The sequence below is a fragment of the Podarcis erhardii genome (assembly GCF_964252035.2).
Source record: "Podarcis erhardii genome assembly, chromosome: 13".
Classification (NCBI taxonomy): Eukaryota; Metazoa; Chordata; class Lepidosauria; order Squamata; family Lacertidae; genus Podarcis; species Podarcis erhardii.
Genome location: NC_138502.1, coordinates 53,990,918 through 54,017,802, shown reverse-complemented (window position 1 = coordinate 54,017,802; position 26,885 = coordinate 53,990,918). Strand labels below are relative to the sequence as shown.

Here is a 26,885-nt window from a genome sequence, read left to right as displayed (position 1 = left end):
ACAGCCCTGGGGCCAAGACCCTGGAACCTTGAGGAGGAATGTTGGGGAGGAGGATGGAGGGAGATATTTCTCCCAATTCAGGTTGTAAGCCCTTTTAGATTTACTTAACCGGATCATGTGTTTTGCAGAGAAATCAGCTGTGTGGGAGGAATCCAGGGTCTCAACAGTGAGGCTAATGGCAGAAGTGGAGGGACAGCCAAGGGCCAGGCAGCAACTGGGGAGTTTAAGGCCAGTTTAGGTGTTACTAGGGTAACACTTTAAACAGTCATGGCTTCCCCAAAATAATTATGGGGGTTACAATTTGTTCAGGGTGCCAGGAATTGATAGGAGACTCCCTATTCCCCTCATGGAGTTTCCAAGTTATCTGTGAAGAGGGATGGATTGATCTATAGACTGCTCTAAGAACTGTAGCTCTGTGTGGGCAATGGGGCCTCCTCACAGCTCCTCAGCACCCATCACAAACTACGGCTTCCAGAATTCTTGGGGGTGGGAGCCATGACTGCCAAGTGGTGTGAATGTGACCTAGGCCACCAGCAGGCCTGTCTCAGCCATGACGCTCTGTAACCACTAAACACCAAAGGTGATGCAAAGCAGCTCCCAGCTGAATCGCGTACCATAAGGCAGGCCTGTCCTTTGGGGTTGGTCCCCTCACTTTGCTCTAGAGAGAGCAGTTATTCTCTGATGTGGAAATAGTGAGGACCTTGCCTGGAACAGGCTGCTCTGTTGGGGTCCCAAGGGCCTTCTGGGCAGAGAGCACCCAGATCTCATGCAAGGTGCTTTGTTCAGCCTGCAGCGTTCGCCAGACGCGTGTGTTTGTGGCACCCCAAGCCCTCTGTTTCTCTCCCCAGGACACGGGGGACACCCTGGGCAGCGTCCTGCGGGGTTTCTTCACCATCCGGAAGAAAGAGCCAGGCGGGCGACTGCCCACCTCCTCGACCTGCTTCAACCTCCTCAAGTTGCCCAACTACAGCAAGAAGAGCGTTCTGCGGGAGAAGCTGCGCTATGCCATCAGCATGAACACAGGCTTTGAGCTCTCCTAGCCTACGCGCTCAAGAGCTGGATGGGCTTTCAGGGCTATACCTTGGTAAATGGCCGCCTGAGCAGGTAGCTCTGGCCTGGGGTCCGGCATCGCTCTGATGCCGCTGGACGCAACTCTGCAAGGAGGACCTCCTTGGAAACGCAGCTGGCCTGCCATTAAATGGAGCATCAAGAGCCAAGCCTGTGCATTGTCCTTGGAGGGGGACGGGCCATACCTAATGGAGGATTGCACACAGGGCAGGCAGGGCCACACAAACTACTCATGGGCCCAGGGGTGTGTGCCCTGTGGATAATTTTTATCTTGGTCTTGGGCAAACAGTTGGACCTTGCTGTGGGCCAGGCCAGGTCAGACTCTGGCAAAACGCTGTGGAACAAAGGTCGGGAGCTGGCTTTTCCCTCCCACTTTGGCTTCTGAAAAACAGGCTTGAGGCTTCTCAACTCAGGAGCCCCATGAGATTGCAGGAGCTTTCTCTTCATGTTTTTTGTGTTCCTCTCTCTGTGCCCAGGTTTTGTCGCCTGCGACTTTCCCACAGCTTGCCAAACTGCTTCGCATTGACTCTCGGTCTGAATACACGTTTGCCTGCAGGCCCCCAAATGAGTGCTTCCCGCTATGTGGGGAGCACAGGTTTGTGATGTGGAATTCCTCCCCCGTGGCAGATTTTTGCTAGTTGTGAGCCTGCAGCTTGTCAGATGTCGGAGAGCAGCCTTCACCAACCTGGTGCCCTCCTTTCTGACCATCGGCTGGGGATGGTGGAACTGGGAGGATGGGCCAAGGGCCCATTGGCTAGGAACTCCTCTTAGGGCCTCAGTTGGCAGAGCCCGCTGAAACATTTAGTGGCTGAGCTAATCTGCAGAGGCTCCTGGGCAGCTGAGAGCAGTTCCCTGCTCTAACCTCTCAGGGACTTTGCTATGCTGAATAGCTTCTCAATTTCCGTTCAGGAACAGCAACTCCATTAAACTCTGTAATTGCAAAGGGGTTTATGCTGAGGTTGCTCGTTATTCATTGCTTGCTCTGTATTCACATTCATTTGTGCACTTGTCCTTCCCAAGCTCCCCTTCCTTGACATCTCCCACAATCCCAGATGTGCCCAAAGGGAAGAGAAAAAATGTTCCCACAAGGTGATATTTCTCCCCAGGGATCCACCTTTTGCTGAATCTGACTGGACCATGTGCAAAGCACAGGGCATCTTTCAGGGACTGGACTTGTCCTGGTCTCTGCTTTGCCACAAATGGGTGGATGTCTTTGGAATGAATAAACGGCAGGAAGCAAGGGAGAAAGGTCACCTTGTGCAGGGTCTTCCTTCTCTCCAAGTAGATTTGTGATCAGCTCAGTCTCCCACCCAAGGAATCCTGGGGATCTGAATACGAGTGGGAAGGAAGGGATTGAACTGTAATCAAATGCAAAATATTTTAAGAATGTTGGGTTTTACTGGTTTTATTGTTTCTTTTTGCAGAAGCCCCGTTTAATGCTTTCTAACCTTGATTATTCCACCACTGCAAATCTTTAGCCTTGAGGTGTAAAATAGTTGCTTGTTTTTTAAAATAATTCTAGTGAAAGGCTGGGCCCAGAGAACATTCTCAAGCATGAACCTGTTAACTGAAAACCAAAATCCCCACCTTTTCTTGATTTTACTTTGAATGTTGCAGAAGAATGTGTCTCATGTTTTAAATGCTAGACATTAAGCATTCTCTTAATGGATTTGGCAGTATTGCACTACAGAAGTTGCAGGATACTCTAGGGCAGCCTTTTGGATGTTTTGGACGACAGTTCCCAACAGCCCAGATCTGTGCTGGTTGGGGCCCATGGGAGTTATAGTGCAAAACATCTAGAGGATGCCAGTTGGTGAAGGAGTGTTGGGGTGGCACAGGGCAAGCTCTCCAGTAGAATCTCTCCAATAGAGTAGGAATGGGGGGGGGGTGACACTATACAGCACCCCCTCCCAGTGGTCTCCTTGACCCTCTGATGAACTGCTTCCTCCATGTATACATTTTCAGAACTGATGTGCAAATTGTGATTGTGTGCTAAATATGTTGAAAGAGTTTGGCTGTTCTAGCCCGCAACAGTTGGGCATGGTGTGGCTTTCCCAAACAAGGAAAGCTATGCAAGCTGTCAGGGGTCTAACATCACCCCCACCCCAAAACAATGCCTTGCATGTCTGTCATGAGGTGGGGAGAGGAAAGTTTGCCATAGGAGATTAATAAAATATTTTATCTTGGCCCTCCTGTATCCTAGCATTTTACAGCATATTCTCCATGTTGGAAATAAACTTGACAGATTGGTTCAATATAGTCATAGGGAGGTGGGTTTCTCCCTCCCCACTTCGTAAAAATTGGCTTTTGTTTCAAAGAAACCTACAGCAGTGTGAGGAAACGTACAACAGAGACTCCCATGACTGAAGAGGAGGTATGTCTCTGAACAGTTCAACAGACCCTGAAGAGGAAGGGTCGGGTATGTTAAATGGCAGCCACTGAGAGGCAAATGAAAAATTGGGAGTCCTGCTGACAAAAGGAAAAAAGCAGAAGCCCTCTGGCAGCTGAGCTGCATCCCAAAGCTCCAATCTGGTGATGCCCACTGCTGCCTCCCACCTCTCAACAGCCGTTTCCAGGATCTCTCTGCTGTGCTTGAGATGCTGCGTCTCCTGCCAAAGTGTTGATGGATTCAACGATGACCACAAAAAGAAATAGAGGACAAGGAAGTGTAACAGAGAGGCTGTGGTCTGCAAGTCAATCTGAGCCGAAGCGCCAAGTGCCTCTGGCAACAGAACACCTCTTGCGGAGAAGGGCTCTGCAACACATCAGGCGTGGCATGTGCTTCTCCCCTCTCCTTTTATCAGCACATGTCAATAAATGCAGCTGAAGTCTATTCATAGTGAATGCTCCAAGTTCTCTTAGCAAGCTGGTCTCAAAATGGAGCAAGACTGGAGCCGCAAGCTTTAAATAAGCTTTCAGGAGTAGATTTCAAGAGCTCAATTTGAAACTGAAAGCAATCTTCCATCTTGTCCAGTCCTCTGTCTGAAAGCCTGGCAGTCCACCTCTTGCATCAGAGCCTCTGCTCCTTACTCCGTTCTGGTGTAGATCTTCTCCTGCTTCCCTTCCTTCATTGCAGCATAGCGGGCAAGAACAAATAAGTAGTCGCTCAGTCTAAGGAATGGGAGAAAAAAGCTGTTGTCCATCTCTGTACAGGATAAGAGCGTGTAATGGGCATGTCTACCCTAAGGGTGGGGCAGCATCTAGGGCTGGAAGAAGGAAGATAGAATCATAGAATCAGAGTTGGAAGAGACCACAAGGGCCATCGAGTCCAACCCCCTGCCAAGCAGGAAACAAATGATCGGCGTGAGCGACGCGAGGGGAGACCTCGCCACCTTCCGGCCTGGGAGGGTCTCAGCAGCCGCAGGAGGATGTCCCTGCGCATGTAGCCAATCAAAAAGGTAGAGGAATGGATGTGCTCCCCCTCCCCCAACTGGATGTCCTCCAGGTGCTTCAGACTAAAATCTAAGCTAGCCAGTTGGGGAAGGCTGACTTAGGCAGTTGCCAGGTACCAAAGTAAAATCCAGCCCCCGTGAGGCCTGCAATTTCAGTGGAGGAGGCAGGCACCAGCATCTATAGCAATGGGATATGGCAGAAGGCCATGTTTAGCCACGATAATCTGGCTGGTGCATCACCCCCCCCAAAAAAAACAACAACAGGGAGAACAGGAGTCAAACAGGCTGTGAGAAGTTACCTGTGCATGCTCCATGATGACACTACCTACCTTAAAACGGGGCAGAGTATTTGTCCTTTCCAACTGGCTGCAGCAGCTCTCTGCCAGAGAAGGGTCCCTTCCCCATCACCTGCCAACAGCCCCTTTTACCTGAAGATGCCAGGGGCGAAACTTTGGACCTTCTGCATGTCAAGCCTGCATGGAACTACAGCCCTTCCCAAAACACCTTCCGCATGTGGAGCAGGGAAGTGCTAGCAATTTGGGTATGCCTACAGGGTGTGCACATAGAGAAAGGACATCTCTTCCCCACCATCCTCTCTCAAAGACCAGCAGACTCCAGATGTCTCCTTCCACTGCCCCAAATCTCAGCTTCCACCCTTCCTCCTCTCCACTTCCCAGCTTAAGCACAAAGTGATCCAGGTGGAGCCTTCCAGACGTCATTTGACTACGATTCCCATCACCCCCCATCAGTGGCCATGCTGGCTGAGAATGCTGGGAGCTGGAGTTCAACAACATGGGCAGGGCATCATTTTGGCTACCCCTGCACTAATCTCCCACTCCCTTTCCTCCAAGTTGTTGGAAGAGAAAAGACAAGACTGTTTGGTCTCCGCAGGACAGTCAGCAAGGCCCACGTGAGTGCCCCAAGGTAGTTCCCAGTAGTTCCCAAACTGGCATAAAATGACTATCAGACTCTGAAAAGCTGGTACCACTGGATCAAATTCATCTGTTGTGTTGAATTAATTAAACTAAATAGTTTCAACTGGATTTTGAATAAAGGGGCAATTAGTTGTTACTGTTTTGAATCTTAGTGTTATCTTCTTTAGTGGGTTATGCAAACTGCTATTTTGAATAGTGCTTTCTATAGGGTTGGGGGGCACTAGGAACCAAGGAGCACTATGGAACCAAAGGGACAGGGCTCCCAAAATAGATGCAAAAAGGACTCTCATCCCATCCCCTTGTCTCAGTAGGAGATAGCCAGCAAGAAGTACCCAGGGAAGAGCAGCCTTCCCCATCCTGCTCTCCACTAGATCAGCCCCAGAAACCAGCAGGGCCAGTGGCCAGGAAAGGAGGCGCAGAGAAGCCCTTATCTGGTGCCTTGACTGTGTGATCCACTAGAGTCTAGACACATTCACCCTGCCCCCCCCCCATCCCAGCTTTGTCAAAAGGAACAGTTCCAAGTTACCTGTTCAAAAACTTGGCCACGTCTGCATCTGCTTCTCCCATTTTCACCAAAGGAATCACACTGCAGAAGAGAAAAGGAAGACAGCCATCACTACAGCTGATATAATTGGATCCAAAACCACCTTTCATGCCCCCTATCGGCATGAGTAAATTTTGCCTTGTTCTGCCAGATCCTAAGGTGCCAAAAACATTATTTGCTAAATGCACCAAATTCTCTGCTCCAAACCAACTGTGCATTTAAAGGGGGGGGGGGAGAGTACCCACAATTAGTTTGCACTGGCCATTAACGGCTCCTGCAGAAGTCAGGATCTCTTTTGGCAAACACTTCCTTGTCCTGCTGCACAGTACAAACTCTGATCCGTGCCCTCCCCCAGCATTGCTGGGGAGCACCTGTGGTCCTTTCCAAACAATTTTTATGCAAGCCTTACAAGGTTGACATGCCAGCGAAGACTGAACAAGAGAGGTTGGCAGCCCAGACAGCTCACTCAGGGCAGCAGGGGGTTCTCATGGCTTTGTCAGTGCAGTTGCTCACTTACCACCTCTCGGCTCGGCGGCAGATGGCTCTGGAGAGATGGAGAGCAGTGCTGCTTTTGCCGCCAGACTGAAATGACATTAAACAAAACATCCAGATCTGCCTTATGCCAGGGTCAGGCCCATCCAACCCCCGTCCATCTGCTCTGACTGATGAGAGCGCCCCGGGGTCCTCAGCAGAGAGCAGTCTTTCCCTGATACTTTTGAGACAGGGCAGGCTGGGGACTGAACCTGAGACCTGTGGAGCTGCAAACCCTTGCCTGAAGCAGGAACAGGAGCGTTTGCAGCCAATGCAACCATTTTGGCTACCTTCCCACATAAGTCAGAAGGAGTGTCTGTGTGGAAGACACAAGATTTACCCACCCGGGAAGAATGGCAGATGAAGCTGATGGACTATATGGAATTGGCGGAAATGACTGGCAGAATCCGAGACCAGGGAGAAGAGTCGGTGGAAGAAGATTGGAAAAAATTTAAAGATTATTTACAGAAATATTGTAAAATTAATGAGCTTTAGAAAAATGGTGGAATGAAGTTATATGGCTTTGGCAGAAATGTTATAAGGAACTAGGTACAGATAGATTGTTAATGTATTAAAGGGGAAAAAACAAGGTTAGAATATGTTAAGATTAATTACAGGACAGAAAACAGAGGAAGATGGAAAGGAATTGCTGAAACAGTTAATTGAAGTGGAATACAAAAAGGGAGGTGTGAGGAAGTCAATGAAACAAGTGAATGAAAGCTAAGATTTGAAAATATTGGAAGTGTTTTTAATTGTTTTTGTTTTGTTTTGTTAATTCAATGTTCTATGTAGTGTTTTTGTTTTTGTATTGTATTATATTGATTTGTTTAATTCTTTTTCTTTCTTTTTGTAATCTTTAAACTCTTAATAAATATTATTTTTTAAAAAAAACCAGGAGTGTCTGTGAAAACATGCCCTAAGGAAAGTGCTGTGAACTAGCTGTTAGCTGTGATTCCTGCACAGCAGGGGGTTGGATTAGATTATTTTTGGGGTCCCCGGCAGCTCCACAATTCTATAATTCTGTGTGAGCCTGAGGGGAGCGATTAGCCCAGGGCCTTACAGCATGCTTGGGATTTAGGTGGCAGTTAAAGTGGTTTCTGATTGCCCCAACTTAGATTGCTGTAAAAAGGAACTACAGAAACTCACAGGTGTCCACAAGTTCTAGCATCATGAGAGAGGGAGGAATCCTTTTCTCTGGTGCAAAAGGGGAGGAATCTTGCTTGGTCTGGCTGCATCAAAGTGTTCCCTGGCACACCCAGGGGCGAGCAGGATCATTCTCCCTTTGATTCAGCTGGTGTATGTATTGGGGGGCAGGATCCATGCACCCGAACCCAGAACTAAGCAGCCTGATCAATGGCTCAGAGCTTCCCAAAGGCCCCAGCAGTGTGCTTGCCAAGCAGGAACTCTGCACAAGAATCTGGGTGGCTGAGCCACCTGTCACTCACAGCCCTGTGACACTGTTCCTGATGGGAATCTGGCCACTGGAAACCAAAAGTTGTCTGCCCCCCACCTTCTGTGCTGCAAGGGCCTCTGCTTTGTGACCTCCTCACAGACGGAGCACATCGGAACACGCAAAATACCTACGGGTAAAATGAAAGCTGTGAGTGGTGGAAGCTGCTCAGAGTAGTGATCGATCCTGGCCTCCAGCTCCAGAATGGGCTTTTCACTGAACGACGTTCGCTCTGCAGAAGAAGAGACACGGCTGAGTGGACCAGCCAACCAAGGAGTCACCCACAAAGCGAAGCCCTGGCTTCTTCATTCCCCTGCTTAAGTCGCAGGATAGGGGCTGGCAGCACATGACGCATCAACCTTGCTAAAATGAAGGAGGCTTGAGCCTGGGTCTTGGGGCCTGTGTGGGTTCCAGTGCTGAGTCCTGGAATACCTCAAGCACCTCTGAGCATGCACAGAGCATTTCCCCCCAAAATGGTTAAAATGCCATCTTGCGTTTTTAAACAGAGTTTAAGTAAGTGGGCAGCCCTAACAAGCAGAAGCACTATGGCCAACTTGTGCATTTGGCAACCTAGCAAGTCAACGTTTATTAGAGACATTTATACTTGGGATATATTCATATGCAATGCTTTTAAGGCATGCATCAAAATCTTTGCGGAAAAAGCATTTTCCCCCACTAAGAAACCACAATGGAGGCTTGTGTGTTTCTGTTCCAGGGCATGGTCTGAGGGAGCTTGACATGGCTGAAGCTTGGCAGGTCTGGGTCCAGTCAGACCCTTGCCTAGGGCCCTGCCAGGAAGAAAGAAAGGAAGGGGGTGTAAATGCAATAAAAAAACCAATTTAAATAAGCCACATAAACAAAGGTTTCATGGTCAGAGTACTTCCTTCAGTTGTCCAGCAAAACTGATCCCCAAAAGCAATGCCAGCAAAACCATTTCAAAAAGGGCAGCAGTTAGCTTATTTTTAAAAATGAAGATCTATACTAGGTTCCAATTACTTAAATGTGACTCCCTGGCTGAGGATATGGGAGTTGCCACGTTGGAGCCGGCATCCTGCAGCGCACACTGGACCTGCGGAAACAAAACAGAGCAAAGGTGTTTGGGATGAGCATTATTTTTGCACAGATGGTGAGACATTCAGAAAGCAGTTTTAATTGTCGGTCTGGCCCGCCTTCATGTCTCTGAAGGTGCCAAAGAATGGGCAGAGTTCTCTGACCTAAATCAGAAGAGGCTTTGGAACGCCCACCACCACTGGCTCCATCGGGGATGGGAACCTGTGGTGGTCCTCTGGCAGATAAAGCTGCACTCCAGCTCCTATCAGCCCAGCCAGCATGGCCAATGGGCAGGGATGGTGGGAGGTGGAATCCAGCCACATCTGCAAGAGGATGACAACTGCTGGCTCCCTGCCCTTGCCTTAACTTACACAAGCAGATGGACAAGAGTTAGGCCAACAGCTCTTAGGCAGAACACCTCTGCACAAGATGCTCAGTGATAGGATATCCCCAATGACCGAATGCTAGCAACTGTTGCTAGCCATCTCAATTTACTGAATTTATCGCTCCCATAGGAAGCATTGATGGCCCCCAACTTGGAGGGCTTTAAGAGAGGATAGGACAAATTTAGGGAGGAGAGGCTATCTGTGCTCTGCCTCTTCATTCAGTGAGACTTCCAAATACCGGCTGTGGGACACCACAGGCAGGGAGGGGGAGAGCAGTTGTGCTTGGATCCTGCTTGAGAGTTTCCTACAAGCGACTGGTTGGCAACTGTGAGAACCGGATGCTGGCTGAGATGGGCCATTGGCAGGGCTCTTCTTCAATAAAAATCTACTAGCAGAGTAGCAAATATATAAATTAAGCAACACACAGTAACAATACAACAACAACAACAACTTACAGTCATACCTCGGGTTAAATACGCTTCGAGTTGAACGTTTTCGAGTTGCGCTCCTCAGCAACCCGGAAATAATGGAGTGCGTTACTTCCAGGTTTCACCGCTTGCGCATGCGCAGATGCTCAAAATGACGTCACGCGCATGCGCAGAAGCGGCGAAAAGCGATGCAGGCGTGCCATCGCTAGTTACGTTTACCTCTAGATGCGAACGGGGCTCCAGAACGGACCCCGTTCGTATCTAAAGGTACCACTGTATTATTTATACCCTGCCCATACTGTATATAAAAAGAACCCAAATGAAAAGTCTTAAAGTTTCTCTTGCTGTCTACTCTTAGCCCAAGAGTTGGACAAGAGGGTCCTTTGGTCTGATCCAGGAAGGCAGTCCTTGTATGTGGATGCTGTCAGTGACGGGGATACAGCTATTTCTTACCTGGTGAAGTTCCTGCACAAACGAGTGACCTCCTTCACTTCCAAATTCAGCACTTAGCCTGCAGCAAAATAGGAGAGATTTTACCCTGAGATATAGGTAACTGATGCTGTTTGTATGAGAGATTTACCTCTTGTGGAGGCACTACAAACAAGCCTGAAACCAGTTGAATTGTCAAGTTCCCCCAAAGAACTATTGTGATGTGAGATTTCAGGCAGACAGGAAATTGGTCCAGGGCAGACACAATCTGTTCCTGGCTCTTCATATGAGATGAGACCTGCAGGATTAGACCAGAACATCTGGTCTAGCAGTGCTTGCCCTTAAGTGGCCAACCAAATGCTTCCAAGAAGCACAGAAGCAGAACAGGAAGGCAACAGCCACTCCCATTATTGCTCTCCAGCCTGTGGAATTACTGAGGTAGACTGCCTCCCAACTTGGAGGTTCCATAGAGCCATCCTTGCCTAGCAGCCACTGAAAAAGACCCCCCCAAAAAATTGTCCAATGTGGGGGTGAGGGAACATCTCTGACCCTCCAGATGTGGTTGAACTGCAACTCTCCACAGCTGGAATCCAACATCTAGAAAACTACCACAGATTCCCTCTGGGAAAGCTCATTCCAAAGATGGTGTTTTTTTGGGGGGGGGGGTTGGAATAACCTCCTCCAACATCTGGCAAAAGACTGCAGCACTCTTGCAGGGCGAGATGATGTCCCCTGGAGCCATGAGCTTCAGCCTGTGGGCAGTGCGGCAGGGCCAGGCACAGCCTGCTCCTCTGACATCACCAAGGCAGGACACAAATGGCGAGTCATGGCGGTGGGCAGCTGTCACAGGGCGAGGCCTCTACTCCAGTTCCAACAGGCTCCTGTCACTCCCCTCTCCACCCTAGATCACGCTGCCTGGCAGGTTTCATTTCACTTAATAAAAGGTTTTGAAACTGCTCGTTGTTAATCAGGTAGCAGGGTGGGGCTCAGAATAAGGTTGTGCAAGGAAAGATGCTGCCTGCTGCCAACCAGCAAGAACAGCTGCTGGGGAAAATGAGAGGCTTTCCTTGTTTCCCATGACAGAACTGCTTTCTTTCATATCAAATTACCACTATTAAATTTATTTATTACCCACCTTTCACCAGCAAGTTCCAGGGTGAAATTCAACAATTTAAAAATTCAGAGTTAAAAAGGTTAAAGCTTATTAATGTCACAGTAATTGGGTGGGTCCTAAAAACCATGTCTCAGGTGCCAAAGGTCCAAAGCCATAAAGTGAAGGTGCCAGACGCACCTGTGGGGAGGGAATTCAACAGCTGAGGAGCTGCCCGAGAAGGCCCTCTCCTCCTGGCCCACCACCAACATCCCAAGTGCCTGTTGATCTTAATATACGGAAGGGTTCTGAAAGGAGGGGGTCTTTCAGGAATCTGGGGCCCAAGTTGTTTAGGGCTTTGAACACAAATGTGATTACTTTGAATCAGACCCAGAAACAAACTGGCAGTCTATTATTCTCTGAAACATTCTTATAAATTGAAGAAATAATTTACAGTCTTTTGGTTACCCTATGGCTGAACTCAGTTCATCGAGTGTTCCCAGGGCATCAAAGATCTGGTCATCTTTTGCTCTCCTCTCTCCAGTGAATGTGCTGGAAAACCCTTTTGAAAACCATGCAAGATGATAACAGTGAGAAAAATATGAAGCGGCTCACACCCAAGTGCCCAAAGCCCTGTTCACACGTGCATGTGCAATGGTTGATTTCTGTAGCCCCAATGACTGGCAGATGAATGTGGCAACTGACTCCAATGAAAGACCACGGAATTTCTCTGCAGTGACTCATTTGCCCAGGCAAGGAATTACTTAGGACAGTAGGCTTCACAGCATTTGCACTAATACAGTAAAGGTAAAGGGAGCCCTGACCGTTAGGTCCAGTTGTGGCCGACTCTGGGGTTGCGGTGCTCATCTCACTTTATTGGCCAAGGGAGCCGGCGTACAGCTTCCGGGTCATGTGGCCAGCAGGACTAAGCCGCTTCTGGCGAAGCAGAGCAGCGCACGGAAATGCCGTTTACCTTCCCGCCGGAGCGGTACCTATTTATCTACGTCCACTTTGACGTGCTTTCAAACTGCTAGGTTGGCAGGAGCAGGGACCGAGCAACTGGAGCTCACCCCGTCGTGGGGATTCGAACTGCCGACCTTCTGATTGGCAAGTCCTAGGCTCTGTGGTTTAACCCACAGCGCCACCTGCGTCCCTTACTAATACAGTATCCCCACTCAAATGTATTATTATTGTTATTAAAAAAGAATCTGAGCAAAGCATCTCATATTTTACAATCTCTTGTGTTTTCTTTTGTTAACAACATGTCACAGGTACATTATAAAATATTTTCCATTTGTTTCTGGGTGTAGATATATATTTGAAGCAGAGACCAGCAGCCGATTCCAGCTGTCATTCTAAGGCTGTCAAAAATGCACCTTGTGGCACCATGGGGCTCTCATGGGCCAAGGATTAGCCGGGTGGGTGGGTGGGGGGCCTGCCTCCGCTGGCAGGATGCCGCTACCTTGGTCTCCTGTTTTCGTGTATAACTTGGGAATTTGGGTTGTTTTCCTGGGCTTGGCATCCATGCTGCAGAGGAAGAGGAGAGGGAAATGGTCCTTTACATTCATTCCCTTTGCATATTCCCATGAACTATTTAGTTAACAAAAATTAAGACACAACACATGATGCAATCGACTTTCCAATGAGGATCAATGCAACGTCCACCACGAGCGCGGCCGGACTCATTCTCGGGCGCCTTTGAAAGCCAACCCTTAAGGTTTCTGGTTTTAGAAGTAACAGAGGCGCCTCCCCGAAGCACGCTTTCCTTCGCGCGCCTCGCCCCCCCCCCCCGCTTCCACCCGGCTAAGCAAGGAAACGGGCCGCTTCACACGTGACGCTGCAACCCGTGCAAACGGGGCTCCGGTCGGGCCGGCCCCGGGAGGGCGGCTCACCTGGGCGCCTCCCCGGCCCCGCTCTGCTCCCGGCTCAGGCGCCTCGCGCTCCCGCCCAGGGGCCAGGCCGCCCCCGCCGCCCGCCGCAGAGCGCGCCCGCCGCGCAGCAGACCCGCCATGGCGCCCCCGCCTGTTCCTCCCCGCCGCTCGCGATTGGCCGGGCGGCGCCCAGACCCGCCCCCCGGAGGAGGAGGGCGGGGCCAAGGCGCGGCGCTGCCGGGACGAGGCCGGGGTCGCTGGCCGGGAGGAGATGCGGCGCTGGGTGGTCTCGGCGCCGGGGAAGGTGATCCTGCACGGGGAGCACGCCGTCGTCCGCGGCAAGGTGAGCGCGGGGGGCCGGGGGGGGGCGGGCGCCAGGATCGGGGCCGCGCGTCGGGCAGATGCTGCAGCCTGAGTGCTGACCCAGGGGAGAGCCCCTTCAGGGTCTTCCTGTCCCCACCTTGGGCCCGCTTTCCCCGCCGGGTCGCCTTCTCGCCCCGAAGATGCCCCCCGGCGACTCCCCGCCCGCTCTTTCCCAGCAGCCCTCTTCGCTGCACTCTTTCCGAGGTCTGCTAAAAACATTTTTTGTTGGACAACCTGCCCAGATACGTAGAATGTTGGTGTGTGTTTTCACTTACCATTGATTTTAACTATTTTGGAATGTTTGAAATAGTTGTTTTAAACTGTTTTTACTGATGATAATTCTATTTCTCTTTCCTTTTATAAACTTCGTTTATTTTTATTTTTTACAAACAAGTGGTATATAAATTTTATGACATAAATAAAAAGTAAGCAATGGCTATATTGCAAAGCCTAATTTGGCTTGGGACCTCAGTTAGCTGCCGGAACTCCTCTGCTGACCTCAGTCTCCCTGGACTCCCAAGCCTTCATCCGGGGCCCTGCTTTCAAGTGCCCCCTTCAAGAGGGAGTTTCAGGGGAGGGGGGACAATGGGGAAGCGGTTGCAGCCCCCCATCTTTGCAGCACCCTCCCAAGCAAGGTCTGCTGGCACTGACTCTCCTTCCTTTTTGGCAGCAGCTTAAGACTTCCTCTATTCCCAGGCATTTCATGGGCTATTGATTTTTGCCATTTTTGCAACTGGCCCTTTGTGTTGTTGATTTTTCAGGGCTTTATGTGAGGGTTTAAGTATTGGACAGTCTAAGTTTTATTTTGTGTGTGTTTTTATACTACTTATAAATTCTGAAACTGCATTGTAGCAGGCATTTTAATATAACAAATAATACAAACAGTGCACAGAATAAAAGCAATCCCAGAAAAGTGATGTGTAAAAACAGCATAACATGATTGGATGGGGATGAATTCAGATTTAGGTTGCCCATCAGAACCCCATCCACTACAGAGGAAGCCCCATTGAATTAAATAGGATTTACTTCTGAGAAGATGTAGTTAGAATTGCCCAATAGAAAACCTGAAAAACAAGAAGGCCTTTGCCCAGTGCTGAAAAGACATGGAAGGAGGCGTGAGCCAAGCCTCTCCAGGGAATATGTCGCATGACGTGAGGCACTCCACAAACAGCCTCAGATGAAGATCTTCAACTCCATTTCCCAACATGTTATGATGATTGATAATTATTATTTAATGAATGTCTACCCCGCCCTTCCTCCCCAAGGAGTCCAGGGCGGCAAACAGGTACACAATATAAAAACAAAAAGCAGAAACATTCTAAAAATATATTTTAAATATTACAATAAAGAATGCCTAAAAGCAGTTACAGTTTATTTATTTCATAACATTTACATGCCATTTGCTTATTAAAAGAAAAAATCTCAAACCAGTTAAAATCAGAATTGTAGAGTTGGAAGGGATCCCTAAGGGTCATCTAGTCCAACTCCCTGCAATGCAGGAATCTCGACTAAAGCATCCATAACAGATGGCCAGCCAACCCCTGTTTAAAAACCTCCAAGGAAGGAGAGTCCAGCACCTTCCTTCATGCTTCCATCCAAAGATCTCGAGAATTCTTCAGCCATCAAATGCCCAAGTAAAGAAAAATGTTTCCAAATTCCTCCTTAAAGCTAATAATGGTGGGCATTCCACAGTCGGGGAGCCACCACTGGAAAGGCCCTGTAAAAACGAAGAAGCTTATTATGGCACCAGCTTTTCTGGACTACAGTCCACTTCATCAGAGGCATGGAGTGTTTTCCTGAGCTGCAGGGGCATGTTTGTGTGTAGATTAGTGAAGCTGGGAGGAAATAAAATGCAGAAAAGTGCAGACAGTGATAATTAGGCTATTAACATTCACAAGACCACGGTGATAACGTATTGGTAGGTCGGTTAACACACCTTAGAGTTGGTGAGGTGGACCTTAGTCCACAAAAACTTCTGCCATAGCAAATCTGCTTGTTTTTAAGGCACCACAAGACACATTTATTTCTCCTGTGCAAGTCTAGCATGACTACCCCACTGGGAATTGTAACATTGTGGGGAACGTTAATATTTATTTTTTTGCAAGAGTTAAATCCATATTGAGAGTGGTTGCTTCTTTTTCTCCCTGTACCCGCAAAATGCACTTGGCAATGTTTCCTCTCAGGGCGGGGCGGGGGGGGGGAGAACCTTTGTCAGCCACAGGTGCGGGCTTCCTTCTAGGCAGGCTTGTCCCCTGTCCCCTAACCCAGGCAGGCTTCCTGGGGCCAGTGGTGGGCGGAGCCAGAGGAAAATGGGTGGAGCAACCCAGGCAACGCTGCCTAGATTCCACACACTCACACATCCTCCCTGGGGTCAAGCAAGGGGCCAAGTTGGTCCGAGTTCACAGACCCATTCCAGCCTGGAAGACGAGTGCAAACCAGGCCTGGTAAGGGTTGTGTCCTGGGGGAGAGTCCCAAGGAGCAGGGGGGTGGGATCTGGAGGGCCCCTGAAGTTCTCTGTGCTTGGGTTTTAGAAAAAGGCCTCCCCATGCCGATCTCTGTGTGTGGTGCCTTCCCTGTTGAAGGTGTGTGTGACTCCTGCACAGCAGGGGGTTGGACTAGATGACCCTCAGAGCCCCTTCCAACTCCACAACTCTGCAATTCTAGGTTGCCCTGGCCGTGGCATTGAACCTGAGGACATTCCTTCAGATGACCCTTCGGAATGATGGGAAGGTCTTGATACATCTGCCAAATATTGGGACCAGGTTACACTGGGAAACATCTGAGCTGGAGCCCTTACTGGCAGCGTTCCCTGGTGAGCACTCTGGATGCTTGGGGGTGTGTTGGGGGGGGGGGACTCCTGTTCTTTGCTTCAATCTGCAGAGAGCCACAGCTGCTTTGGGAGATCCGTTCCGGGGAGGCCTGAGATGAGGGTCCCACTGTCCAATCTCCAGGCATCCTGTGTGGGCTGCCTGGGGCTGTGAAGCACAGCAGAGGGGCAGGAGCACCAAGCTGCTCAATGACAGAGCGTTGGCTTTGCACGCAGAAGGTACCAGGCCAAATCTCCAGGTCAGGCTGGGAATGCCCCCTGCCCAAAACGCTGTTGCCAGTCCTGCCAGCCCTGAGCTCGATGGAGCAAGGCTCTGACTTGGGATGAAATAGCTTCCTGGGTTCCTGTGGTTGGCCTAGTAAAGGCGTTTCTCTGATGTCCATCCTGGAATAAAGCAAAATGTGTCTGGTGGGTCTGTCATGGACCGTTAAGATGCCTTCCTCTCCATTGGCTCTTTCTCCAGCTGGCCTGATTGACTCTCAGCCCCCCAGCCCAGGACAAGTGGAGAAGCTGAAGGAGTTTGTGGGGGCTGCAGAGGGAGCGGCTGCAGCCACACACAGCCTGGCCGTCGTGGCCTTCCTCTACTTGTACTTGTCCATTGCGTCCAAATGCGGGTAAGGCTCTTGGGCACCTCCCCCCACTTGTCGCTGCTTCACCTGTGATTTAATGCATTGGTATTTCTCTCCCAGAGAGCCCTGTAGTGGGAATTATAGCATGTGCCTTGACTGAAGGGCCTAAAAGAGAAGAGATGCAAAGCAAGAGTGCCTGAAATGATATGGTTAGGAGAAACCGCTCAAGCAGACTGTGTTAAGAATGTGTCAAGGAAAAGCTCACATTGAGCAAGTCCTGTAAAGAGTAGGCATCCTGATTTTCTTGCAGAATCAGGCTTCCAGCTCTGTTACAGCAGGCATGCTTTTCATCAGAGAATGGGACCTAATTTGTACGCAAGTGGGTGGGTTCCCCAGTGGGGGCCGTTCTGCCCGAGTAAAGTTCCCTTAAACACCGCAATGCTGTGTCTATTGAAAAACTCCACCACAACCCTTTAGTGGTGTGGCTCTCTCAATTCTGAATCCTGGCTCTCTGCAGTGACGTGTATGCTGTAAACTGCCCTGTCATTTTCAGGTGAAGGGTAGTACTGTATACACATTCAATAATAATAATAATAAAATAGTTGGAAGCTGTAGCTCATTTGGGGGTGAGGTGGGGAGCCGCTGACCCACAGACCAAATTGGGACCCAGCACAGGTCCCAGTTTGGCATAGGAGGCTGTTTTCCCCAAACCACACTCCCTGCCCCCCCCCACCTAGCATCATACAGTGGTGCCTCGCAAGACGAAATTAATTCGTTCCGCAAGTTTTTTCTTCTTGCGAGTTTTTCGTCTTGCGAAGCACGGTTTCCCATAGGAATGCATTGAAAATCAATCAATGCGTTCCTATGGAAACCGCCTTCAGACCAGGTCCGGGGACAGTCTGTCCCCCGACCTCTTCTGAAGGCTGGGGGGGGGGGGACGACAAGGGCTTTTCTTCCCACCGCCAGCCTTCAGAAGGCTGTTCTGAAGGCTGGCGGTGGGAAGAAAAGCCCTTCTCCCCACCTCCCGCCCTGCAAGCTCCGGGGACAGGAGGGCTTTGCTGCCGACCCCCAGCATTTTAAAAGCCCCCGGGACAGCGGAGGTCTTCTGAAGGCAGGTGGTGGGCAGCATCCTGGATACAGCTGTTGCTGCCAGTCCTTGTAGACAATACTAGGCTAGATGGACCCAAGGGTCTGGCTCAGTACCTGCAAGCCTCCTCTGTTCCCAGCTTCCTATGATCACCAGAGCCAGAGCAAACAGATTTGTTCTATTGTCTGTGTGACAAGATAATGCAACTCATTCCAGTTCTTCCTTGTTGGTCCTGCTCAGTAAATGATGGAATGACAGGTGGTTTACTTTTTATTTTTGTAATGTTGTGTCTTTCAGGGTCCTTCCAAGCATGGACATCCTGGTGTGGTCTGAGCTGCCCACTGGTGCTGGGTTAGGTTCCAGCGCTGCTTATTCCGTCTGCCTGGCAGGGGCTTTGCTTTCTGGGTGTGGGATCATCAGCTACCCTCTGGGCGAGGGCCAGTCTGTAGCCAGGTAGGAGCCCCAGAGAGCTGGGCATCGTAGAATCACAGAGCTGTAGAGGTGGAAGGGTCATCTGGTTCAACTACCTGCAGTGCAAGCATCTCGGCTGAGAGATGGCCATCCAACCAATGGGAGGGGGGGCGTGAAATGCTGATGGATTCACTTCTACCTCATTCAGCTATTTTATCTGTTCAATTATCTGTCGCAAACAGAAACAAATAGATATCAATAGATATTTTTCTTTGCCTAAGTATAAGAACCTGGAAGAACTGCTTCCAAATACAACCAGTCAACATTATTATTTATTAAATTTATATCACACCTTTCCTCCAAGGAGCTCAAGGTCCTCTCCCTCCCCTCACAGCAACCCTGCGAGGTAGGTCAGGCTGAGAGGCAGTGACCGGCCCCCAAGGTCAGCCCGTGAGCTTCGTGGCTGAGTGGGGATTTGAACCCCATATTCCCAGGTCCCAGGCCACCTCTTAACAACCACAATAGGCAATACTGGTCTGCATGGACAGATTCTCTGGCATGGTGTGAGGCTGTTTTCTGCCTTCCAGGTGGGCTGAGGATGAGCTGGACTTAATCAACAGCTGGGCCTTCCGAGGAGAGCAGGTGATCCATGGGAACCCCTCTGGAGTGGATAACGCCGTGGGCACCTGGGGTAAGTGCTTTCTCTCTCTGATTTAACATGAGAAGAGGCTTCTGGATCAGGCCTAAGGCGGGGCATGTAGTCCAGCAACCTGTTCTCACAGCGGCCAGCCAGAGCCCCCAAGTGGGTCCCGCCTGCAGGACCTGAGCCCAAGAGCCCTCGCTGTGGTTTCTGGCAACTGGTATTCAGAAGCTTTGCTGCCTGCACCTGAGGAGGCAGATGGCAGAGACACCATGCCTAGGAGCCATCTCTAGCCTGCTCCATGAATTTGTCTGGTCCTCTTTTAAAGCGTCCAAGTTTGTGACCATCACTGCCTCCTGTGGGAGCGAGTTCCATAGTTGAGCTACGCGCTGTGTAAATCGTAGAATCACAGAGTTGGAAGGTACCCTGAGGGTCATCCAGTCCAACCCCCTGCAATGCAGGAATCTCAAATAAAGCATCCATGACATCTAATATTTCCCCCCAGGTCAGTTCACAAGTGACAGCATTGAATGGCTTGCTGGATTTTAATTCCACTGGTATCACCACAGTCTCCATCTGCTACGCTTCTAGAAGCCATGGGGGGGGGTTCCTGCATCACACGCTGGGGTCTCCCTCACGTCCTAGATGAAGCTGCCCCTTTGGAACTATCTGTAGTTATCTTTCTTCAAATATTCAGAATTCCTTTCCTTCTCTCCCTTGCTTTATGACAAAGGAGTGACTCAGCGTTGCTCTGTATTGTTCATTGTAAATTGAGTTCTTTGTGCCACATCATGGAAAACAAGACATCTTCTGAAACAGTGTTCCAGTGTTAAGGCTCTTCTTCTCCCCCTCCGTGGAAACTTTTAGGTGGAGCTTTGAGATACCAGTCAGGAAAAATCTTGCCGTTAAAAAGGTAAAAGTTCACTCTGAGCGTTAATGTTTATGCTGCGTAAAAACTACTTTTAGTGTGATGAATGTGGTTAATAAGCTGCTCTGTGGGAAGGCTGGTGGGTTTCAGACTATATTTGCTGTGGGTGTGCAGGTCTTCACACAGATGCTGGACAAGCCACCTCTTGGGGGTTGCTCTACCCCTGGGCTGTCTGCATGGGGTGGGGTGGGAGACGCGGTGAACTTACAGGGACACTCCACCCCCCACCAGCTCTTTGAAATAAATAGTTGAAAGCTCTTTGTGATGGCCACTGCATGAGATGGCTGCAAAAGAGATATTCATGAAGGAGGAGGCAAAGGTTCTCAGGGGCTCCTGGCCACGATGGCTGTGCTCACCCTCCACTTTCGAAGGTGTTACACCTCTGATTCCCGGCTGGGCAGGGCAGGTGAGCAGAGTCCTGTGGCCTTCAGGTGCCGCTTGCAGGCTCCCAACAGGCTTCGGGCTGCCCATTATGAGAACAGGAGAGGGGACCAGGGGGCCCCCACTGGCCAGACCCAGCAGCAGGGCTCTTCTGGGGCTTTGATGTTTGATGATTCTGCTTTCATCCCCTTTTTGTGGGGAGGGGCATTGAATAAGGTGATGCAGCTCTAGTGATGTTAAATTCGAGAATAATCTTTTGGAGAATATACTCAAGAATATTCTTGGTTAATGAGAATATTAGAGAATTCCCATTTAAAATAGGAGAATATTCATTTCAATGCATTGCATATATAATTAGTTAATATACATGTTTATTCATGGGTAAACTTGTTCAGATGGCAACCAAAAACTACAGAAAACTTTCTTATTGGTCAGCAGTGTTGACATATAGGGAAACTTGTTGTTTGGCAAAGGAACCACAGTGAAAATATGTAAGCACAAGCCTACTTGTCACTTGCAAGTATCAAATTAAAAAGTAAAACATGTTTTATAGTTAAAGTTGAAGCATTCTAAGGTGATGGCACCAGTAATTGTCATGTTAAGGTTTGGTATATAGAAACTCGGTCGTTAAATCATATTTTATTCTTCCAACAGAACATGTACATGTTATAGGACAAGTCAAAAAAATACTATTGGCACGTTAAGGTTTGATACAAGTAAATTCAGTAATAGGCTATCTTGTGCTTCTAATAGCTCTAACACTTAATAACTGTTTTGGTGACTAAAACACAGCTTGATAAACAAAACTATATGCATACATATAAAAAAGAAGCCATTAACATGAAATATATTATCATTATATGATAATATATTTTAGTATATCAATCTCTGGTAAATGGCACCTTGTACCTTTGAATAGCACTGCAAAAACCAGTTACTGGCACTAAATAAAACTATAGAAATGTCAACTGTTTAAATCAAGGCCACCTCACATGCTGTTACACATAATTGTATAGGCCTAGGTACTTTAAGTGTATTAAAGGTACATTAAAGCTATTTTCTGTAAAAATAAATAAATCACACTGTATGGCCAAGGGTATAGAATTGCTAAGAATAAGGTCACACCAAAATAGAAAATATAGTTGAAATACATACGAATTCAAATGTTCATCAAATTAAATGATGAAACTTTAAAAAAATAAAAAGTTTTCTGTAGCTTACATTTCAGAACTCCCAATGGTGAATGACGCAATGCCCAGTAATGTAACGATAAAAAAAATCATTATTCATTACTTACACTGACAATTTCACAGCTTGACTGATTATTTACTAGATTTTTTAAATGTGGGTTGTAAAACTGGTTCTTACATTAGAATTTACAGTTTGTGGAGAATATTCTCTGGAGAATTTTCTAGCAGAGAATATTCTCACCTCACATCACTATGCAGCTCTGAGTTCGTTTCCCTCTCTGGCACCTAAAAACCTCCACACACAAAGGATCAATGTTAATTCCTCAGCCTTGCGAGATGCTTATAGATGCTCTGACTTTTTGCAAACAAGTGGCATTTAAGGAATAACTTGCTTACTTAAAATTACAAAGGGTTTGAGGACAGAATGCAAGGGGTTTCTTTTTCAGCCGTTGGCCACCCTGATCCCTTCTGCCAATGAACCATAATCAGACTCCATTAAAATCTTTCATGGGGCGTGAAATTGCTCTATTAGCCGCTAACATCAGGTGCTGGTTCATTATCGCAGATGGTATTAGAAAGCAAAGTTATTTTGGTTCACAAGACACAGGCCTTTTGTCAGGCAGCTAAATGGCCTCTGGCGGCACGCTGAGGTAATTCTAACCACACCGTGGCTCCTAATGACATTTAAGCTTTTGGGTCGAGGTCCCTGTCTTGTGTGAAGTCCTTAATGGCTGCGCAATGGTCATACGAACAAAAGTGACTGGCATTGGGGGGGGGGGCTGGTCCTGGCTCTGAGCCTGCAGAAGGGCCCATGTCCGTTGGTGGGGCTGCATGGGACTCCTCCTTCCTTGAGAGGCACTGCCTGTCAGGATACACCCCACCAGACTCTACAGAAGAGGATGCTCCATTAGCTCAACTAGTGTGTATTTCTACAAACTTTTAAGGCTGAGTTGTAACATGGGAAGCTGCCTTATTCTGAGTCAGACCTTTGGTTGACCTAGCTCAGTGATGTCTGCACTGATTGGCAGCGGCTCTCTGGGGTTTCAGGCAGAGAGTCTCTCCCAGCCCTGTTTGGGGATGAAGTCAGGGATTGGGCCTGAGACCTTCTTGCCAGGCAGATGCCCTCCCTACCCCTGAGCTCAGGCCTTTTCCCTCTTTCTACCCTGGGATCTTGGAGGGAGAGCCTATGAATACCCTAGAGAAGATGGGCAACGCAATAATAATAATAATAATAATAATAATAATAATAATAATACTTAATATAATGGTGTTATTTCTACCCTGCCCATCTGGCTGGGTGGCCCCAGCCACTCTATAAGAACAGAAGGGTCTGCTGGATCTGGCCAATGGCCCACCCAGTCCAGCACCCTGTTCTTACCGTGGCCAACCAGATGCCCAACATGGGAAACCCACAAGTGGGATCCGAGCACAAGAGCAGCTCTCCCCTCCGGAGGTTCCCAGCAACTGGGATTCAGAAACATGGCTGCCTCTGATGGGGGGGAGGGCAGAGCACAGCCCCCGGGGCTGGGAACCACCCATAGTTCCTGCTCCCTCACAACATTTGGCATCTCCTTCACTTGCAAAGGATTAAAGTGAAGTGGAAAAACATGGAGTGAATTGGCTTGCTTGCCCACGTTGGAGAGGAGACAACATTTTTTGACTCTGTTCTCCTTTTTTTCTTAGAGTCCCCACTCTACGGATTTTACTGACCAACACCAAGGTCCCTCGGAGCACCAAGGTCCTGGTTGCAGGGGTTAAAGACAAGGTGCTGAAGGTATTGCTTCTGATACAAAACCAGTATGGCCTAGTAGTTAGAGTGTTGGATTACTAGGCCTGGGAGACCAGGGTTCAAGTCCCACTTGGCCATGACCTTGGGCCAGTCACTGCCTCTCAGCCTAACCTACCTTGCAGGGTTGTTGTGGAGGACTAGAAATGAGGGGAAGATCTATCTATTGGGTGCTCCTTGATGGAAGAAAGCTGGGGTATAAATACAATAAATAAAATAACTGCCCTTCCATTAATTGGGACTCTGAGTCCCCCCATGATATTTTGGTTGGAAAACTGGTTAAATGCCGGCTGCATGAGAAAACTGAACTCCAAAGTGTGGTTGTCAGTTAAACTGGAGGGAGGTTTGGAGTGGTGTGCCATTCTTAGGTGGAGGAAATCCCTTTTTTCCTCCTGCAGTTTCCTGCCATAATGGAGCCGGTGCTGGCTTCGATTGACGCCATTTCCCAGGAGTGCGAAGATGTCCTCAAAGCAATGGCCGATCATCCATCTCAGGAGCACTACCTTGTGCTGGAGGTGAGGAACCCTTTGTTTCCTCCTCTTTGAAACCAGCCAGGAGAGGCAGGACATCACGGGGAAGAGGCAAAAGCAGATGGGGCACTTCCAGCTTGCTAAATCCAGTGCGTGTGACTACAGAGTGAGGCTGCAGGTGCAGAGCGGTCGCAGCGAAGCAACCCGAGCCAGCTGTGTCTTCCCCGTGTCCTAATGTCCCTTCAGGTAGCCTGCCACCCTCCCTTGGGTGCAGTGGGCAAGGGTGGTGCCCCAGCCCTGGAGTCCGATTCAGCCACTCGTCTGGTCAGCTTCTGAGCATGGGATGTTGGCAAGGGTGTCACCACCTTGGCTTCCACCTCTGGCTGTGCCGTGTCTGGGGCTGGCCCCGTGGCTGGGATCTTGCTGTTGGCCAAATCCTGTCCCCTCCCACTTCCCATGTTAATGTAAGGCCAGAAGAAGATCCTACTGGATCAGCCCAGGGGGCCATGTAGCCCAGCCTACTGTTCTTACAGTCGCCAGCCAGATGCTCTGAAGGGAAGCCCACAAGCAGAACTCTCCCTTTCTGTGGCCTCAAGAAACGGATCTGCAGAAGCACTGGTGCCTCTGACTACGGAGGCAGAGCATAGACCTCATGTGAATTTGTCCATTCCTCTTTTAAAGCTATTCATGTTGGTGGCCTTCCCTGCCTCCTGTGGCAGCAAGTTCCACAGGTTAACAATGTGCTGGTCTCTTTCTCCTTCTGAACAGGAACTCATTGACATTAACCAGCACCACCTGGATGTGATTGGAGTTGGCCATTCCTCCCTGGACAGAGTCTGCCAAGTCACCGCCTCTCACGGGCTGCACAGCAAGCTGACGGGCGCAGGGGGAGGCGGCTGCGCCATCACTTTGCTACGGCCAGGTCAGGAGATGCTGTGCATCCTGGGGACACTCTTATTGATTTGCTCACAAACTTTCATCTGGGGAGTGCCTAAGCCCGAGTGTGAGCCAGGGAGTCTTGCCCTCGGTTGTGGAGTCACGAGGCTGCCCTTAGGGGTGACCCTCTTCCTCTTTTCCCGTCTGTTCCATGGGGATAAGCACAGTGGCCTACTTTACAGGGGTGGTGTCCTTGATGCAGCTTCCTTAATGTGCACAGCACTTTCCAGAGTGAGATAAGTGAAGAAAGCAAGTCTTTTAATAAGTGGTGGTGGAAGTTCTGCTTTGCTGGTCCAAAGTCCACTACCAGCCATCTCTCGCCCTGACCTTTTACTGGTTGAGGCTCTGGAGAGCTGCTGCCAGTCAGAGTCGACAACACTGACCTGTGTTCCTCCCAGCTCTACAGTCCTCTGATTTTGTGTCTCTAGCCCAGCCATAACACCTGATTCTGTGCCTTTTCTTGGCAGACACTCATCCTACAATAGTGGCAGCCGCCACCCAAGACCTGGACGCCTGTGGGTTCGAGTGCTGGGAGACGGATATTGGGGCCCCGGGTGTGTGTGTGCACTCGCCCCCCTCCCTGAAAGCAGAAGTGCAGGCGGTTCTTAGCGGGGTTTAAAGGCGGTGGCAGAGGCTCCTCTTCCTGCTGAGAATTGGTTCCTGGTGCCGCGAGTTCATCACCCTCAGCCGTTGCTCAGATTTGACCACAGAGACCTCGCTCAAAATTGTGGGACCCCTGGAGATTTTGTGTTTACTTGGCCTGTTCGACCCTGGAGAATGCAGTGCAAGGATTCTGACAGGGCCTGCTTGCTGGAAGCGGTGGTGTCCCCACGAGTTGCTTTGCTGGGCCTGGTTACGCAGCTTGGAAGGGCTGTCACTGGGTGCTGAGGGTGCTGGGTGCTGGCTGTCTTCTGCTTAACTCTCTTCTGTCCTCCTAACTTCAGCAGGGAAGTCCTTTTCCACCCTGTTGAGACCTTGCCAGGGCACGGCTGCTTTGCTCCCCTGTGCGGATAAGGTAGAGCTTCTCTCATATTCCCTTGCAGGGTGGCTGGAACTACATGTGCTCAGGCATATGTGGAGTTGGGGAAGCACTTGTTTGTAAAGCGGGTGGGGGGTTGATTTTGTTCTGTCTTTCTGCAAGGGACAAGGGACAACTTTTGGGGAGGCTCAATCCATCACTCCCCCCCCCACAGCCCCTTCCTAGCTGTTCTCCCGCCCCCCAGAATGCAGTTGATATGTGCACTGGGACCTCAGTTGGCAGAAGAAGGCTTAAGCTCCACTCGCCCCAAATCGCAGCTTTGCAGCTCTTCTGAGGAAGGGGAAATTGGGGGCCCAACCGTGAATGCCTTGCGGGACCAAAAGGAGCCAACATTCTCTCCTCCGGACTTGTTGGCACTACTTCCGTCTTCCATTGGTTTCAGCATTTCCCATAACTTTTCCAGACTTTGGCTCAATTTCCCAGCCTTACTTGGCATTGGGAGATCTGATTGCCTGGTCTCTGGAAGAGTCAGCTGTCTTAGGTAGACAGCTCTGTGGACTCCCAACTCCCGGCAGCCAGCAGGACCCTTCACACTCAGGGATGCTGAGAGTTGGGAGTCCAGCAAGGCCTCGAGGAGACCCACAGGTCCCCCCACCTTGGTCCTCGGCACAGAAGCTTGATGGGTGGGGTGGAGGAGGAGGAGGTGCCCTTGTTCCTAACAAAACGTCCGGCAGTTTGAAATGGAATTGGGGTGGGGGGAAGTGGCCTCCTTAGTCTGTTGGTTCTGTATTGCTTCCTAATGATGTGTACACACAGAGAGAAAGAGAGAGGTAAATTGCAACTTACACAGATTTACCATGTGCGATTTCAACTTTATGTGGTTGAAGGCTGGCCAGTTGAAATTGCAACAATTAAAGTCACGGAAGAGAGAGAGGTTAAAAGTTCTTTTTGCGCAGGGTTTTCCTGGCCCGAAAATAGCTTTTAAGTTCTCTGCCTTGTTCTGGGAGGCTCTTGTGAGATTTCATGGTACCATCTGAGACCTCGCAAGACCTTCCCAGAGTCTGGTGAGCAAGGCAAAGAGCTTAAAAGCCCTGCTTGGAGGATACGACCTGTTTGGTGCACAGGGGCAGTTCAAGGGGCTGGT

The 26,885-nt window shown here is 49.5% G+C and overlaps 3 protein-coding genes across 7 annotated transcripts in view; 2 read left to right on the top strand and 1 right to left on the bottom strand.

Annotated features, from left to right (window-relative positions):
• UBE3B (ubiquitin protein ligase E3B) overlaps positions 1-3,254 on the top strand; it is a 30,143-nt gene extending 26,889 nt beyond the window's left edge. For all 3 annotated transcript variants that reach the window (XM_081836502.1, XM_081836501.1, XM_081836503.1), the window contains one exon: positions 849-3,254. In XM_081836502.1, coding sequence (XP_081692628.1) covers positions 849-1,040 — 192 coding nt within the window. In that variant the 3' untranslated portion in view covers positions 1,041-3,254. The remainder of the gene's footprint in view (positions 1-848) is intronic.
• A 391-nt stretch (positions 3,255-3,645) lies between these two features.
• MMAB (metabolism of cobalamin associated B) lies at positions 3,646-13,320 on the bottom strand. 2 transcript variants are annotated; one of them, XM_081836567.1, is made up of 9 exons: positions 13,196-13,320; positions 12,766-12,830; positions 11,772-11,865; positions 10,238-10,295; positions 8,917-8,989; positions 8,055-8,152; positions 6,457-6,521; positions 5,922-5,981; positions 3,646-4,179 (listed from the first exon to the last, which is right to left on the bottom strand). In XM_081836567.1, exons 1-9 carry the CDS (start codon positions 13,312-13,314, stop codon positions 4,095-4,097), a joined length of 717 nt encoding a protein of 238 aa, XP_081692693.1. In that variant the 5' UTR covers positions 13,315-13,320; the 3' UTR covers positions 3,646-4,094. The 2 variants fall into 2 exon arrangements, with proteins under 2 accessions (XP_081692693.1, XP_081692692.1); XM_081836566.1 differs by lacking the exon at positions 6,457-6,521.
• A 93-nt stretch (positions 13,321-13,413) lies between these two features.
• Positions 13,414-26,672, top strand: MVK (mevalonate kinase). Of its 2 annotated transcripts, none has more exons than XM_081836555.1 (10): positions 13,414-13,517; positions 16,202-16,349; positions 16,828-16,978; positions 18,318-18,473; positions 19,019-19,122; positions 19,939-19,984; positions 23,254-23,344; positions 23,755-23,871; positions 24,595-24,748; positions 25,230-26,672. In XM_081836555.1, exons 1-10 carry the CDS (start codon positions 13,446-13,448, stop codon positions 25,379-25,381), a joined length of 1,191 nt encoding a protein of 396 aa, XP_081692681.1. In that variant the 5' UTR covers positions 13,414-13,445; the 3' UTR covers positions 25,382-26,672. The 2 variants fall into 2 exon arrangements, with proteins under 2 accessions (XP_081692681.1, XP_081692682.1); XM_081836556.1 differs by lacking the exon at positions 25,230-26,672 and adding an exon at positions 24,945-24,988.
• Positions 26,673-26,885: the final 213 nt, after the last annotated feature.

What these genes read in the sequence shown, in the direction of transcription:
- MMAB (XM_081836566.1), bottom strand. Translation starts at nt 13,314, where the DNA reads ATGGCGGGTCTGCTGCGCGGCGGGCGCGCTCTGCGGCGGGCGGCGGGG. An exon ending in GAACTGAGTTCAGCCATAGG is followed by an intron (nt 10,296 to 11,771) that starts GTAACCAAAAGA and finishes ATTTTGCTGCAG; the next exon opens with GCTAAGTGCTGAATTTGGAA. An exon ending in TCACAGCTTTCATTTTACCC is followed by an intron (nt 5,982 to 8,054) that starts GTAGGTATTTTG and finishes TCTCTTCTGCAG; the next exon opens with TGTGATTCCTTTGGTGAAAA.
- MVK (XM_081836555.1), top strand. Translation starts at nt 13,446, where the DNA reads ATGCGGCGCTGGGTGGTCTCGGCGCCGGGGAAGGTGATCCTGCACGGG. An exon ending in ACGCCGTCGTCCGCGGCAAG is followed by an intron (nt 13,518 to 16,201) that starts GTGAGCGCGGGG and finishes CTGCAATTCTAG; the next exon opens with GTTGCCCTGGCCGTGGCATT. An exon ending in TCCATTGCGTCCAAATGCGG is followed by an intron (nt 16,979 to 18,317) that starts GTAAGGCTCTTG and finishes TGTGTCTTTCAG; the next exon opens with GGTCCTTCCAAGCATGGACA.